Source organism: Dermacentor silvarum, chromosome 2 (genome assembly GCF_013339745.2).
Source record: "Dermacentor silvarum isolate Dsil-2018 chromosome 2, BIME_Dsil_1.4, whole genome shotgun sequence".
Taxonomy (NCBI): domain Eukaryota; kingdom Metazoa; phylum Arthropoda; class Arachnida; order Ixodida; family Ixodidae; genus Dermacentor; species Dermacentor silvarum.
In genome coordinates this window covers 161476419-161492513 of record NC_051155.1, presented here as the reverse complement: position 1 = coordinate 161492513, position 16095 = coordinate 161476419, and the positions used below count along the sequence as shown (strand labels likewise).

The 16095-nt window shown below is 45.2% G+C and overlaps 1 protein-coding gene across 1 annotated transcript in view; it reads right to left on the bottom strand.

Annotated features, from left to right (window-relative positions):
• The window catches only part of LOC119441978 (microtubule-associated serine/threonine-protein kinase 3), a 71264-nt gene extending 57215 nt beyond the window's left edge, over window positions 1-14049 (bottom strand). The window contains exons 1-5 of the mRNA XM_037706661.2: window positions 14021-14049; window positions 13046-13249; window positions 11841-12002; window positions 7871-7962; window positions 278-443 (exon numbers count right to left, since the gene is read on the bottom strand). Of these exons, the coding sequence (XP_037562589.2) occupies window positions 278-443; window positions 7871-7962; window positions 11841-12002; window positions 13046-13249; window positions 14021-14044 (648 nt within the window). The 5' untranslated portion in view covers window positions 14045-14049. The remainder of the gene's footprint in view (window positions 1-277; window positions 444-7870; window positions 7963-11840; window positions 12003-13045; window positions 13250-14020) is intronic.
• Window positions 14050-16095: the final 2046 nt, after the last annotated feature.

Sequence of the window (16095 nt, the reverse complement as noted above, 5' to 3'; positions counted from 1 at the left end):
GCAGAGGACTGAATAGGCAGTTAGTATGTTGCGTGCGCTGGTATGGGGAGGCCGCGTGTAGTGCGTACTGCCGAAGAACAGCTCCGCTGGTAGCCCGCATTCACAGAGTGGAATGGCTGTGGTTTTTTTATTACCTGTGAATCATGTGGCGCATGTGTAGAGAAATGTCATCATTGATCGTTCGCAAAGTAGCTTGAGGAGGACAGAGTTTTTTTATTATGACTTATATTGCGTTCCCAGCGATCTACCGACGAGTGATGCGGTCGTCTGGATTCACCTTGACGCAGAAACAGCAGTAGTACTTGACAAGGAACGGGTTCCTGATGACGGACGCGACAACCTTGTCCATGGCGGCCTGCTTGTGTCTGCTGAACCGGTCCGTGTTCACAAGCTTCACCGTCACTACCAAGTTGGCAGGACGGTAGGTGACCAGGTACACGGCCCTGCGGAGTGCGAATCCGGCTTGGAGACATTGCTGGCTCTACATTCTGAAAGATCCTTAGTAAGTTTGCAATATACAAAAAAACTCACTGTAGAGGAAACGTATGCTGCCATCAATGCTAAATTTTAACACGAAAGTGTTTTATGCCGGGGTCCACCAAGACTTCACTGACGTATTTCCGTCACGGAAATACGTCATAGAACATATTACAAAGAAAGAAACCAGAAGAAAAAGTTCCACAAACATGCAAAATTTGGAAATCGAACCCACGACCTCTCGGTCCGCGACGATAGATCGCCGAGCGTTTAACCCATTGCGCCACAAACGCATTTGCAGAGAGCTACACAGACGCGCCTTATATATCTAACACTCCTCCGTGTACCCGCGCTCTTGCTCGGGGCGGTGCCGCCGCCTACGAGCAGAAAAGAGAAGTACTGCATTATGACACTAACGCGCGCCGACAGTGAACGCTTCGGTGGTCTCAGCACTACGACGCCTCGATGCCAGCATTCGAAGGGACGCTGGCATCAAGAAGCACTACCAACGCCACCTAGGTGGCGTTCACCGTACTCAGCACAGCGGAGCGTGGCCTCCGCAATTAGCTCTGAAAATGTTTCTGAAGTTGATCGCGGAAGCTGCAATTACGACGCGCTGTATGCGCTGATTTGACTCGGTGACGATTCAGTTACGTGCTTTGTCTTGCGCGTTGTATTAGTGTGTCAGTTACGTGCTTCGTCTTTCGCGTTGTGCTAGCGTGTGCAGCGTAGTGCAGCTTCCATATGCACGACGGTTGCTCATGGTCATCGACGTTGGTAGTCGTGATGGAGGAGACGTGCCACCAGGCGTCAGCGTGGGTGCATCAACGCCTAAGGGCGCTTTAGCCACAAAACACCAATAGACATTATATATCAATGTGCAATAAACATTACACTACTTCTGTGAAGACACGTTTCACTTTCGTGTTCTATACCGATTCCTATATAAGAGGGATCAACCACATGTTTTTTTTTTTTTAATGCGAAGCATTTCTTGGCGAACATTTGCTACTTTGACAGTATCTATCTATCTAGCCGCCTACGACTTTGTGCTCTCATGGTCGTTTCGTTACCTTGGTATGTGCCAAAATTGGCATGCCCAGAGTATATGACGAACATAAATTGACCAGAGTATGATGAACATAAATTAAATGTCATGACCTAAATGTCGTGTCATGTAGGTCATGAAACAGCCGCCTATGTCTTGGTGCTCTCATGGTCGTCTCCTTAATTTGGTAGGTACTAAAAGTGGCATAGTATGACAGGAGTGTATGACGAACATAAGTGATCTGTCATGACAAATGTCATGACATGTGTGTCATGTAGGTCATGACAATGACCCAGCGAAAAACCTTAACACTCAAAAAACACTGAAATGGGTTCCGACGTGGGTACCAAGTGAAGGAAACACTAAAGGATGCTGGAATAAATCAGTCATGAGCATGACTCAGCAAAAATTACGACTCAGTGAAAAAAGATTAACACTCAAAAACCACTGGAATTAGTTCGGACGTGGGCACTAAAGGAAGGAAACACTCAATTATGATGGTAGAAATCATAGTTATGAGCATGACTCAGCAAAAAGACAATGACTCAGGGAAAAAATATTAACACTCAAAAGCCACTGAAATGGGTTCGGAAGTGGGCACTAAGTGAAGGAAACACTAAAGGATGATGGTAGAAGTCATAGTTATGAGCATGACTCAGCCAAAACGACAAAGACGTATCACACTCAAGAACCACTCAAATGGGTTCTGACGTGGGTACTGAGGGAAGAAAACACTAAGGGATGATGGTAGAAGTCATGGTCATGAGGATGACTCAACAAAAATGACAATGACTCAGCAAAAAAGATGAACACTTAAAAACCACTGAAATAGGTTCGGACGGGGGTACAAAGTGAAGGAAACACTACAGCCTACTTGTAGAAGGCATAGTCATGAGCATGACTCGGCAAAAATGACAATGACTCAGCGAAAAAAAGATTAACACTCAAAAACCACTGGCATTGGTTCGGACGTGGGCACTAAGTGACGGAAACACTAAAGGATGATGGTAGAAATCATAGTCATCAGAAAAAAACGTCAGTGACTCAGTGAAAAAAGATTAACACTCAAAAGCCACTGGAATGGGTTCTGACGTATGTGCAAAGTGAAGGAAACACTAAATGATGATGTTAGAAGTCATAGGCATGACCATGACTGAGCAAACATGACAATGGCTCAACGAAAAAACTAACACTAAAAAAATGACAGCAGATCCACGAGGTGAATGATGATGAGTGGGCGAAGCTCCGGAGGGAATCATCGGATCTCCCGCTTAAGGGGACGCTAGCACAAACGCGTTAGAAACGTGCAGTACTCTCTAGTAAGGGGGAGCGGCCACAGCGTCTTACGCAGCCATTTACACATGCCGGAACGTGCACCGCGTTTGCCGACGCCATCACATGACTGCTGAGAGAGTATACCCCCCCCCCCCCCCCCCCCGTATTCATAAACGCTCCTCGACTTGAACTTGACTTGCCACCGCTTTGGGCAGCGCGTTCGAAACGCGTTGAAGGTAAGGTGGAGAGGCCACAGCGTCTTACACCAGCTTCTTACACGGGCCGTAACGCGCTAGCCCAAACGCGTTAGAAACGCGCTAGAAACGCGGCCTTTCGTTAATGTTGGGTATTTATAGCCATCGTGGTGCGTTTGTCCATGTCCGCTTCGTGGCGTAGTGGGCTAACGCCGCGCGCTCGGAAGCGAGGGGTCCCTGGTTCGATTCCGCGCTACGGACACAACTTCGGAATTTTTTTCTCATTTTTCTCAGACTGGTTACACACTACTACTACTACTACTACGACGGGGACGGAACGGGTGCCGCCATAAGGAGCTTCGCCCCTAAAACACTGAAATTGGTTCGGACGTGGGTACTAAATGAAGGAAACACTAAAGGATGATGGTAGAAGTCATAGTCATGAGCATGACTAAGGCTTTCAACTTAAGCTCTTTTCATCATCATCATCATCATCTTTTAGGTGTAGCTCTTTTAGGTGTAGCTAAAGGGACTCCTGAGGATTCATGACATGAATGTCATGACATGCATGTCATGTAGGTAATCAAAGAGCCGCCTACATCTTGGTGCTCTCATAGTCGTTTCGTTAACTTGGTTGGCTCCCCACGCACTGCTTAGCATAACATCGATTCCCACAGGGCGTGGGATCTGACAGCTTTTCTGTCGACATCCGCTTTCGAACATCCGAATATCGATTGTGCGGTGGATGCGTAGGAGCGAGACTTGTACGCAACGAATTACATGTAAATAATTACTTGTAATCAATTACATTTTTGGTAATTTTGTAATTTAAGGGTTACATTGTCGGCTCGGTAACGCTCACTGGAGTTCAATTACTTTTTTTTCAGTAACCAATTACCTGTGACCACTTACATTTTTGACAAAACAATCGATAACAGGCGACGCAGCTTTAAGCACTTCAATATGGTGGAAACTACAGTGTCTAAATGGATGAAAACTTGTACATGGGTTACCTCCTTCCCACGATCACCGTCCTGCAGCCACGCCTCGTTACCTCAACATGGCAGGCTTTCAGGTTTGCGGACCTCTCTTGGAAGTCCGACCTCTGAGCGTTTTTCCAATAATGAATTTATATCTCTCGTGGAAGCGCCTTTAGGAGGCCTTTATCGGCGGTAAGAGCTGCTGCTCAATTTTTCGCTTAGTGCAGTGTATGACTTATCTGACATAGATACAAGTCGTTGGTAATAAAGTGCATATGTTTCTGTTTCTTTGATATTTACGTGACTCATATAGTACACCTATTTTTGATTGTAGCCCACGAACAGTAACTTAGGGCCTGAATAATATACAGCTTTAGATTAAATTACATTACAATTACACATTTGGCCACCTTTTCAGGGAACGCAAACGTTTGCTGGCACCTGTTACAATTAGTCGATTAAGTCTAAATAAATAACCAGTTTAGGGCACAGTGTGTACATCCACGAGATGTTGGCCGCCAAATTTTAACGGCGTTCCTGTGGCTTGACAGCGCGATGGCCACTTCGACCGTTGATACCAGAGAATTACCTACGGACAAGTTTTGCGTTTTCACTGGCCCTATCGGGAGTACCTTCATCTAGCCCCAGCAATAATGAAGCGCTACGCTTTACAGTGGACACAGACCCGAGCACTGCGGCATTTTGAGTAGCCAGTCGTGTGAAAAAGGTTTTCGTATATTACAACACAGCCAACATAGCCCGCCATCTCCACCGCTTATGTACATCAGTGTACTTATGTGGTAAATAAACTTCAACTGTTCTCTCCAGCGCACACATAGAGCGAATTTACAGTGTCGTTGCAGATATCTTCATAAGAAAACGAGGGAAGATTACCGAAGGAACTTTTGAAAAGCAGTTCTTGATGAAGAGAAAGTGTGAAGATCTGCAAAGGACGCACTGACACAACAAGACAGCTCGTTCTAGTTACGGCATTTGTGCAATGTTAATAAAATTATAGGGTGGAAAGTATCGGTGAAGTAATCGATTACTCTCTAGTAATTGCTCAGTTACTTGCGTGGGGCAGTAATTGGTTAACATATTCAAATACATTTTCGAAAGAAGTAATTGTAATTGTAATCGGTTTTTCCTGTAATGTGTACAAGACTGGTAGGAGCATAACATAAAAGCCAATTATCTACGCGCAGGACCAGTTTGAGTGATTGCGAGCACAACTTCAAAGTGTGCCACTGCGTGGGAACAATTGCATGTGACATGAAGTTTGAGCTAAGGCATATAATGCGACATATTTGACTGATGTCACAAAAATGACGGCGCTCCTCGTTTGTGTGAGTGGTGAGCTCCTAGAGTGCAGACCTCTTAATGGTGTATTCAACTAACATTGTACACATATTGGGCACCAAGAACTAGAACGTGAATGTTTTAATCGATTATTGGAGCTGGCCCATATTACAGCAGGTGCAACGACAGCTGTTAATCCTCAGAACAAAATCGCTGACGTAGCAGTGTGGTTTACGCTTAATGTCGAGGACAGGCGAGCAAAGGCGAAGTTCTCAACTTCTTTTTTTTTTCAATTTTGTTTTTGCTCTATTTTATTTTGTACTTTCAAATACCAGCAACCATTGAAAGACAGGAATGAGCATGGAGCTGTATAGGTTCGATATGGTAGTCAGACTTTGACTCGGGCGAAATGCAAAAGCTCTTGTTTGCTAATATTTACGTGCACGTTATACGACTGCAGGCTGCTTATTAGAATTTACCTGGAGTTCACCACTAAGGTGTGTCACATACCTGCACTGTTGCTTCGGAACATTAAATCCAATAAATCAATCAAGTCGGGCAATGTAAAGAGAACTATGTAAAGGGAGCTTCGGGCAAACAATTGCATTCGTTTCTAAAAATACCTGGTAAATTTTACAAATAAAACCTACATGGCAATTGAATCACTAAAATGTGAATAATTGATCGGTAAAAGAACGTCAAGTTACATTTCTAATAAAGTTGCCTACATTTTTCTTCCATAAGAAGGGATACGTTAAAAAATTGAACTAAAGACCCACTAGCTCGATTTCAGTATTGTATAAAATATTCGTGAAGATAAATTTCAATAGAATCAGAGCAACACCTGACTTCAATCAACCAAGAAAGCAGGTTGGCTTCAGGAAGGAATATTCTACAATAGATCACGCTCACGTCATCAATCAGGAAATTGAGAAACCTGCGGAGTACAATCAACCTCTTTATAAGGCTTTCATAGATTATGAATAGGCATTTCATAATCTTAGTAGAGATACGTTCAAAAACATTCAGTAGAGATACCAACAGCCATGGAGGCATTGCGTAATCAAGAAGCAAAGGAGGCATACGTGAATATCTTGGCGAACATCTACAAGGATTCCACAGCTCCCTTGGTTCTCCACAAGAAAAGTAGAAAGTTACCTATCAAAAAAGTGGTCAGGCAATTAGAGACAATCTCTCCAATCCTATTCACTGCATGCTTAGAAGAAGTATTCAAGCTCTTAGATTGGGTAGGCTTGGAAGTGAGGATCAACGGCGAATATCTCAACAACCTTCGGTTTGCAGATGACCGTGTCTTATTCAGCAACAATGGGGACGAATTACAGCTAATGGTTGAGGACTTTAACTGAGAAAGTGTAAGAGTAGGGTTGAAGATTAATATTCAGAAGACAAAGATAATGTTCAATAGCATGGCAAGGGAACAAAAATTCAGGATCGCCAGTCAGCCTCTAGAGTCTGTAAAGGAGTACCTTTATCTTGGTCAATTACTCACAGGGGACCCTGATGAGAAGGAAACTTACAGAAGAAGAAAAATGGGTTGGAGTGCATACGTCGGGCATTATCAAATCCTTACTGGAAGCTTACCACTGTCGTTGAAAAGAAAAGCATTATAATTGCATTCTACCGGCATTAACATATGGGGACCCGCCGTGGTTACTCAATGGCTATGGGGTTGGGCTGCTGAGCACAAGGTCGCGGGATCGAATCCCGGCCACGGCGGCCGCATTTCGATGGGGGCGAAATGCGAAAACACCCGTGTAATTAGATTTAGGTGCACGTTAAAGAACCCCGGGTGGTCCAAATTTCCGGAGTCCCCCACAACGGCGTGCCTCATAATCAGATCGTGGTTTTGGCACGTAAAACCCCTTAATTTTAACATATGGGTAAGAAGCTTGGAAGTTAGCAATGAAGCTCGAGGACAAGTTAAGGATCGCGCAAAGAGCGACAGAACTAAACATGTTAGGTGTGACATTAACAAACAGGAAGAGAGCGGTGCGGATGAGATAGCAAACGGGGATAGCTGATATTCTAGTTCACATTAAGAGAAAAAAATAGGAGCTGGGCAGGACATGTAATGCGTAGGGCAGATAACCTGTGGGTCATTAGAGTTACAGAATGGGTGCCAATGTAAGAGAAGCGCAGTCGAACACGGTATAAAATTGGGTGGGGTGATGAAATTAGGAAATTTGCAGGCGCAAGTTGGCAGCTAGTATAAGACAGGGATTATTGGAGATCGCTGGGAGAGGCCTTCGTCGTGCAGTGGGCATAAAAAAAAAGAAATAGGCTGATGATGATGATGGCATTTTTCTTGGCTTCATTGTCTGATATAGTTACAGATAACAAGTAAATAGTTCTAGCCCTTCTTCTCATCCTCCGATTCTTCTCGTTTATGACAACAGAGTCTGCTGTCACAAACGTTATACATGTTATTTGGACACGAACACTTTTACATTCTGCAGACCGGCGTCGGGGTTTGCGTGCACGTGTCTTGGTGGCAAAGTCACATCTCTGACACACGGGCTGTGCACGGAGTGTATAAGCCGAGAATAAAAACGCAACAGTGTCATGTGCAAACGTACCCAAAGCCGCCAGCTCCGAGCATCTTCAGGTTCTTGAAGTCGCGCATCCGCGGAATAAACGTAGCGAATGGAAGTGGTTTAGGTGGATTCAGCTGCGAAGGAAACAACAGGCAGAATATGGTCCCCGTTGTAGTGACGAAATAGTACTACCCCGCACCTGCATGCCTTCTAGAAAGTACAACATTGCTCGCATCGCGCATGCAATCTGGGGCGGCTTGCACGTACATTTAATAACCAAAATAATAACAAATTTACGAACGCGTTCTGTCGAGGGAACGTTTAAGAGCGCGTTCTTAAATTTACGTAGGGTTACAGAGAGTTCGGCGAAAACGTAGATAACAGGTAGAACCAGCAATAACATTCGAGAAAGTTGCGATACGGCAAGGCGCGTCTTGCGCTGAACGATAGCTTTCAGTATTTGTTAGCCGGTGGAATGCGGCCACCTGATAAAAAAGTACGCGTGTCAATATTCTGACAAGGATGCTAAGATGATACTAAACGGGACAGAGCGATAGCCTTAATCTTCTGCATGGCTTCGTGACGTTCGTACGTGCTTCTAGTAGATTGCAATTAACAGAAGCAAGGCGTTAAAAGATAATGACGGTGTAATAACTGCTCCTCCATTGTCTCTGCTTTATAGTTCATGTTTATGCCATTGTTTTTTAAATCGTAATTTATTAGGTTATGAGGTACAAAAGATAAGCAGCATCAGAACAAGTAGTCTATGTTTAGCATTTTGGATATTCTCAAGTCAGAAGCTCACTCAGAAGGTGTGCTGTCAATTTCCACAACCCGCGTGATGGAAACACGTGGATCATTGGTGGAGTGATTGGGTGAAAATTTTGCCAAATTTTGCTCGAATTTTGTTTAATTGGGCGCAGTTGATGTTTAGAAATATCCGAAAGGTATTCGAAATATATTTGCATTTATGAATAGTGAGTATTTGATTCAAAGACGGACACTATTCGCTTCGTTATTCGAAAGCTTTGAATATTCGCACTCCTACAAGAGCCGAGGTTATCATTACGAATACTTTAAATCACATTTTAAACTAACATTACTCTACTGTTTACAAAGGCACACACCGTAAAATTATGGACAAATACTACCGTATTTGCACGTAAATAACCCAACAACACGAGGGGGGACTTTCGGTCTCTCAGAAAAAGAAAGGCTAGTATGTATTACGATTATAACGCGAATTATAACGTGAAAAAGAATGCTCAATAAAAGAAAGAAATTAAAATAAATGAAATGAAAAATGCAAAGGTCCGCAAGGTGCTTTATTCATCGTTACTGCGAACTTCCTTTTGATGGGGGCAAAATGCAAAAGTGTCTGTGTTCCGTGCATTCGGGACACGTTAAGTATCCCAGGTGGTCAATATTAAACCGAAGTCTCCCACTACGGCATGCCTCATAATCAAATCGTAGCTTGGCACGTAAAAAGAGAAATAAGAAAACTGTGAACTGTCGTCGAAAAAAATTTGGAGGACGCTTAAGCTTCGCCTTTAAGAGCAGAACGCGATAGCGTTATCGGGACCCGTTCGCATCGCATCGTTCGCATACGGCAAGTAGGCTTCATTCACTGCAACACTGAACACGGGAAAGCGAGCTTACAAACACCAAGCTTACACCAATCCCCTTAAAGTCGGCTGCACTTTTAAACTGAAATGCATTGCTGGAAAGGCGTTTTTCCAGGGGCAATATAAGCGGTCTTATATTAAAATGTGACGGCCCTAGCACCTTTTTTTATTATTTTATAAATTGTTTGCTATCGCCCCGACGCGCGCAGGTCTGGTAGAAATGCTGGAGAAGGGGTTTGTGTTTGAGTTTCCTCGTAGCAGAATTAGGTTTTATCGTACATTCAAACTACAATCCGACGGCGAATCCAACGTCGAATGGTAAAGTCGTACTTTATCATTTTTCTGACGGATTTCATTGTGAGAAATTCAATTTTTGTGCACCAAAACTTTGCACCACATGGAGGGCCTGCGCGGTCGATGTGGTTGGATGATTTTCTCCGCCACCCGCGATCACACGGCGATTGCCGAGGCCGGATTTTCTGCGGCACGGGGCCCTAAACGCTATCGCGTTAATTCAGTGAAAGGACAAGCGCACGGACAATTCACTCATTGTCCCTGATGACGTCATTGTGATTGTCGGCGTGGGCGGGGTAGTCCTCCATGAAACCAAGGTTATTGGACAGGCTGCACTCCAGATGTGACCGAGACACAGTCGAACAGTGCACGGTGGTGTTCGATTGTGTGTTTAAAAACACGGCTACGTACGCGGTAGCGATCGCGGTGGCGCCTAGTGGTATCACTCACTGCAGTTTGAAGCCCCAGAAAAACAATAAAGTAACAACAAGCACGTCATATTCGGGGGTTCGTACGTGACACGAATAGAACGCGGTTGTTGTTTCTGTGCGGTTTTGTTTATGTACGGTATTTGTGCAAATACGGTACATTTATGGAATCCTTACATTATACAGGCCCAGCTAGGGGCCGTATTGAAAAAGAATTCTTATTTTCCATTATTTGTATATCCATCATTGGCTAGCATAACTGCAAGCCTCACTGCCGCACCTCCCTGCGACGGGTGACTAAAATGTATACAGTCGAAGGAAAGGAATCCTTGCGTTGTGCACCACTAAAGTAGATGTCACGCACTGTCGATGCAGAATGTCCGTTGGTACCGCTAGAAGGTAGTTTTTTTTTTTCTTTTTTTATCGTAAATGTGCCCTGCATCGACAGACCATGGCACCGACTGGGAGTTGTGGGCCCGTGTTGTAAACAATGAACGAAATCAAACGCCCCGCGCCTTCACCTAGAATGTTTGCTAATCCAGACAACTGCTTCCACGTTGAACGGGACTACAGAAAATCTTTATTTCCGTTTAATGTGCAACGGCTTAGTTATGCATGAAAGCTCAACCCCTCGCGCTTGTGTCGTCGCTTCATCATGTACAAGCCTCCTGGAGGTAAAATGTGTTAATTTTTTTTTCCTTTCGTTTATGTGGTCAGCGTCGCCTTATACTTCTGCCAGTGATCTAACCCACTAGACTTAATGTCAGAGCTGTTCATTCCATTAATCTTAAAATATTTGTGAGAAAAGGCATTCTACCGACTGCTCCCAGCTCGCGGCTGCTATGTTCTGCGATCGAAAACTAAAATTATAATTAAAAACTTATTTACATCTGCTTCAGCGCGATTTACACTATGGAACGGATTCCCCATTCAACCGGCGGGTAATAATTACGTAGCTCAGATGGGGCCTAATCCCACCACAGACAAGCTGCTAGCTGCACGATTTCTTGCAGCACGGCCAAGTCATGGTAGTCTGTGGATTGAATCGGCCATCCATTCCATCGTGTGGGCATGGCTTCAATAGGCCTCCAATCGGCTCCAATTGACCTCTACGCATGCACGGTATTGTACGGTATGTCAACATGAAAATAAATTCCGCACAAACTTTGTTTCCGTTCGTTCGGCAAAAAACATTATAGTGGCCATTATGGGAGGAGAGTACCCCTCCTGTCTATATCTATCTCTCTCTCTCTCTCACTCTCTCTCTCTCTCTCTCTCTCTCTCTCTCTCTATATATATATATATATATATATATATATATATATATATATATATATTAGCAAACGCCACAGCTTTCTCGCTAAAGAGGAACACCTGAACCAACCTGCAGCCACTAGGCTGCACTCGGAACTCGAAGTTCCCTGAAGTCTTCCTTTCTAGGTACCGAACAAGCACCGTTAGTTTCGGTAACCTGACGTAAACCGGCGTACTCAGCGCATGAGACGATCGATTGCTTAATCAGGTACAGGGCGAGAACTAATCTTCCTTATACACTTTCAGCGATTTTTCTAAGGAGCACTTGCGAATGTTTCTATGCAAGAACGTTTTTCAGACCACGCCAAACAACGCGCTCATGGTTTCCAGTAAAACATGTAGGATGCCTACCAGTTCAAGCTTGTTGACAATAGCGTCACCGATGGCCATCCAATCCGTGATGGGCACTTCGGCGATCTTCTCCAAGGATGTCGCAACCTCGCCCACGATGATAGTCAGCTTGCGTACGGTGGCCCCGAGTTCTTTCGCAATTTCCGTATTTTTCTTTATACACTGCGCAAGGAACGGTGTTGAAGATAATTGAGAGTTTTCGTCAGCAAAAGGTTCCTTGCCCTGTTTCTTCACGTATATAATAAAAAAACACCTCAGAAAGTATGGAACCCCGTCTTGCATAATGAAGGCAGCGTAGTTGGCTAAATGGAATCACATTACATTCACATTATCTTCGACGCCCCAAAAGCGCGTTTAACTTCATTATACATATAAAAATACCATAACAAAAACGTCAATTAACATATTAACTATTGGTCATTGAATTGTATTAAATTTGCACAACTTACACCTTGATGAAATGTATACGTCAACTGCGCCCGCCTTGCCAAACAAGACAGCCTACATAATCTTGTTTTGCCTATCTGCGGCAGGTTTCTTCGGAAAACCTTACCAACCCTTCCCCTACCGGAAACTGGAGGTAAGCGAAGCTAGCCCTGGGTGCACCTAAATTAACCAAGATGTGACGGCTGCGACGGAGAGAACGACGTCACTGACGGTATGCCCGCAGTCCGACGTTGTCGCTTGCGTTCGATGTCTCTAATTTGCTAGGTGGCTTAATTAGCAGTATTCGCCCGCCATTGCCGCTTGCGATTCTTCGAAATTGTTTCAAAATTAAATATGTCCGTTGCGTAAGACAATGAAAATTGGCTCAATACCCTCGTAAACGTGGCCTCCCCATTACGACGACAGAATAGAAGTGAAATTCTAAGCTGGAATGATGAGCGGCAACACAGCCAGCTGTGGAAGACGACGACGACGAACGCGGGAGCATGCAGTGGCACGAGCGCTACCCGAGGGGCGCCAACGAGCCGGCTGCGGAAGAAGACAACGCTCGACCCAATGCTGATGATGATAGTTTTTGCGTACACGGACGCCACCGAAATCTGTGCCTTATTACAAGCTTCGCTTGAAAACTTTGGAGGTAACTTTGAACGCACTTCTCAGGTGATACAAAAAGCACGACTTTATGGTTGTCGTTCATCGCTATAGGTAAAAGATTTAGGCGCGGCATATATCGATGGAGATGCGGTACATATCGTTACCATGTTGTGGAGGCCGACCAAATTCTCGACCATATCGCGGATGTCCTGGTACGTGATGACTTGCTTGTTGAGTTTGAGCAGGCACTCTTGCGCGTGGAGAACCACCTGTTCCTGGCAGAAGTGCGACAGCGGCTCGCGCATCAGAGACACCTTGCTTTCGCGCTTGATGAAGAAGTCCAGCAGCACGGCGGCAGTCTTTGGAATCTGAAAACGAGGAGACGCACATGACACTCTGTTGAAAACTGCTTTTCTGACTTGAAACGTCTTTCAGTTCGGTCAGCTTAGTGGATCGGTAACTAAAACCGCATGCTACGAAAACGCGTTATGCTATCATAGGCTATGTATTTGCATGCAAACATACTTCCTATAGGCGCCTTCCGTTCGTATCATTGAGTAGAGGAAAGAGGTCATTACTCGATCATGCACGAGACTCGCGCACAGATAGCGCCCATGTCGCTCCACGCATGACGCAATCGGAGCGCAATCTAGCCTCACTCGGCGTTCGATCAGAGAGCCATATCTCGGCAGTACGTTTGTCGATCCGAGCGGGAGTGGTCGCGTTTAAGAGAGCTATCTCGGCCGAAGCAGGTACAAATAATCAAACTCGGGAGTTACAAGGCTTACATGCGTGAAATATGTTGCATAAATTTGACGGTCGCTCCGCTACAGAGCCCCAACGTTCGACAAGTAGGGTCTAGAAATGGCGTGAAGATACTCGAGCAGCAACACAGAGGGATGCCGATTCGCGCCCACCACCTTCGACCACAGCGGGCACACCATGAAACGAGTACAATTTCAAGATTACACAATAGGACCCCACTAGCCGTATCATAAGCGAAGCGTGTAAACTGCAGTAGTAGCATGCAGTAGGATGCACTGCGTGGACTCATCCTGTCATTGTATCGAATGACGACATGAGATGCACGAGTGAAGTGTGAAAAAGCTAAAAGCACCGCTGAAAATCAAGTTCCTTACCCTGGGGTAAAGCGACACGAGCATCTTCGCCGACAGTTTTCTCTTGTCCAAGCCTGCAATATCAAAGAAAATGCGTTCGGGTCGCATATACCCTCTAGGCTCTCCCAAATTACCTCCAAATCAGAACATAAACTAGCGAACTTTTTTAAGTGCGATTCACATATTTCACATTCAGTTAGTCTTAACTATTAGCCGGACGCAGATGTGCGGTAGTATAGCCGTCCTACAAAGAATCATGAGCAATGACTTCTAAGCAGTTTGCAATGAAGATCAAAGCACCGTTCCCAGCTGCGCCATGTCCCCTCACCTGACACAATTTCAAATTTTAGTTAGACACTCGAAGTTGTAGGGAGCCGTAAAGGGAGCGTATGTCCTACCTCAAGAATTTTCCAAATTAGTTTATTTAAGAGACGATAGGAGAAATCGAAGTGTCGCATTGTCATGCTACCAGGAAGCGAGCTTCACTGCAAACGTTGACACACACTGCCTCGACTAGCGACCGCAAGCGATATTTCTTCCTTGCCTTCTCCTATACCGGTGCCGACGTTAGCCGGAAGACCACGTCACACGTCACACTTACGGAAAGAGGGGTGGTTGACGACGACGAAGTGTGAACATGTTTTTAGCCATACTGCGTAGCGATACATAGTTTTTTTCTATCTTCTGTTGCACCAAATTAAAAAAAAAAAACTGTCAGCCCTTCCACTGGGGTGGAGATGGAAGACCAGGGAAGCTGTACTATGATGGGAATTATGTATTTCCAATTATGACTATTAAGATGTGATGATGTAATTGGTTATTTGAACTATTAAAGAATCAGAAAGATATATGATCCGGCGGTTTTCATTTATTTAGTGACCACAGGGACCATGGCCTTACGGTCGCTATGGTACACCGCCATAGGGTGTACGGCAAAGGTTGACACGTGCTTCATAAACACGTCATCAACGCCGCGCGCGTTCGGTGCGAACGCGGGCAAAACGCCACCGCCGTCGACGACAGTTGTGCGCGTTGTTTGTGTGACCGCCCACAACCGCTGTCAAAACGCTGGCTACGTGACGGAACGACTAAACGCCGTTGTCGACCCTGTTCGGGGAGAGGCGGGCGAGAGCGCAGAGAGATTCAGCGGCAGAGGCCGGCAGGGCTGCGCGCATGCGCCGCAGTGGGAGAGCGGGCACGAACACGCACAGTCTATTGACCCTTTTCGCGGAGCAGTTTGTTTTATAGAAACGAGATGGCGCTCACGGCGGCGCGCCATACCTCTCCTTAGCGACCGCGCACGAATACGAAACCATTACCGCTTCTACCTTGCTTCTGTGCGATCAGCTGTCGGAAATGCAACTGAGTTTTCGCTAACACAATGTGCTCCAATCATGCTAGATTGAATCATGTGGATTGAAGACGTGTGCAGTAGTTGGGTGCAAAAATAGTGACTGGCATGTTAAGGAATAGAGCGAATCTGTGTGGCCAAGTTAGCGGACCGCTGCTGCAACTGTCCGAACGTGTTACCGGCACTTCGTGATGTACGGCTTTCCTCGAGGATACAGAAATTTGCTCATCCACCAGCCTTGTATCGTTAACCTTCAAAGAAAGGGCTTCATCCCCAGAGCGTCGGCAAGAGTGAGTATCACTCGTTAAACAACGACAAAGGGAGTAGCGCCGCTTCCTGTCATAGTAAGTTTCTCGCACGTTATCTATACACATCTGTCCCAAATGGCAGGAAAACTTACGCCCACTCTATCGCCAACGTATCAAGAATACATGAATGGGCGCACACTTGAATATATGCGCACTGTATACGCACAATAAATGACGGACTACACCTATGGCGCACGAATGGTCGAAGCTAAATATTTCGTGATGGTCCACAAGAGTAAGCGAGTTACTAGCTGTAATATATATTTTCTACAAGGTACCCAATGTACAAAACAGCTACGTTTCAAACCTTGTGCGCAGCAAGAACAAATCTATCGGAACAGAGCACATCCGCGAGCGATTAGGCAGAAAATAATCAGATAGTGGCCGCACCGAGGAACTTCACTGATTCAGAAACTGACAAGCCACTGCTTCAAAAT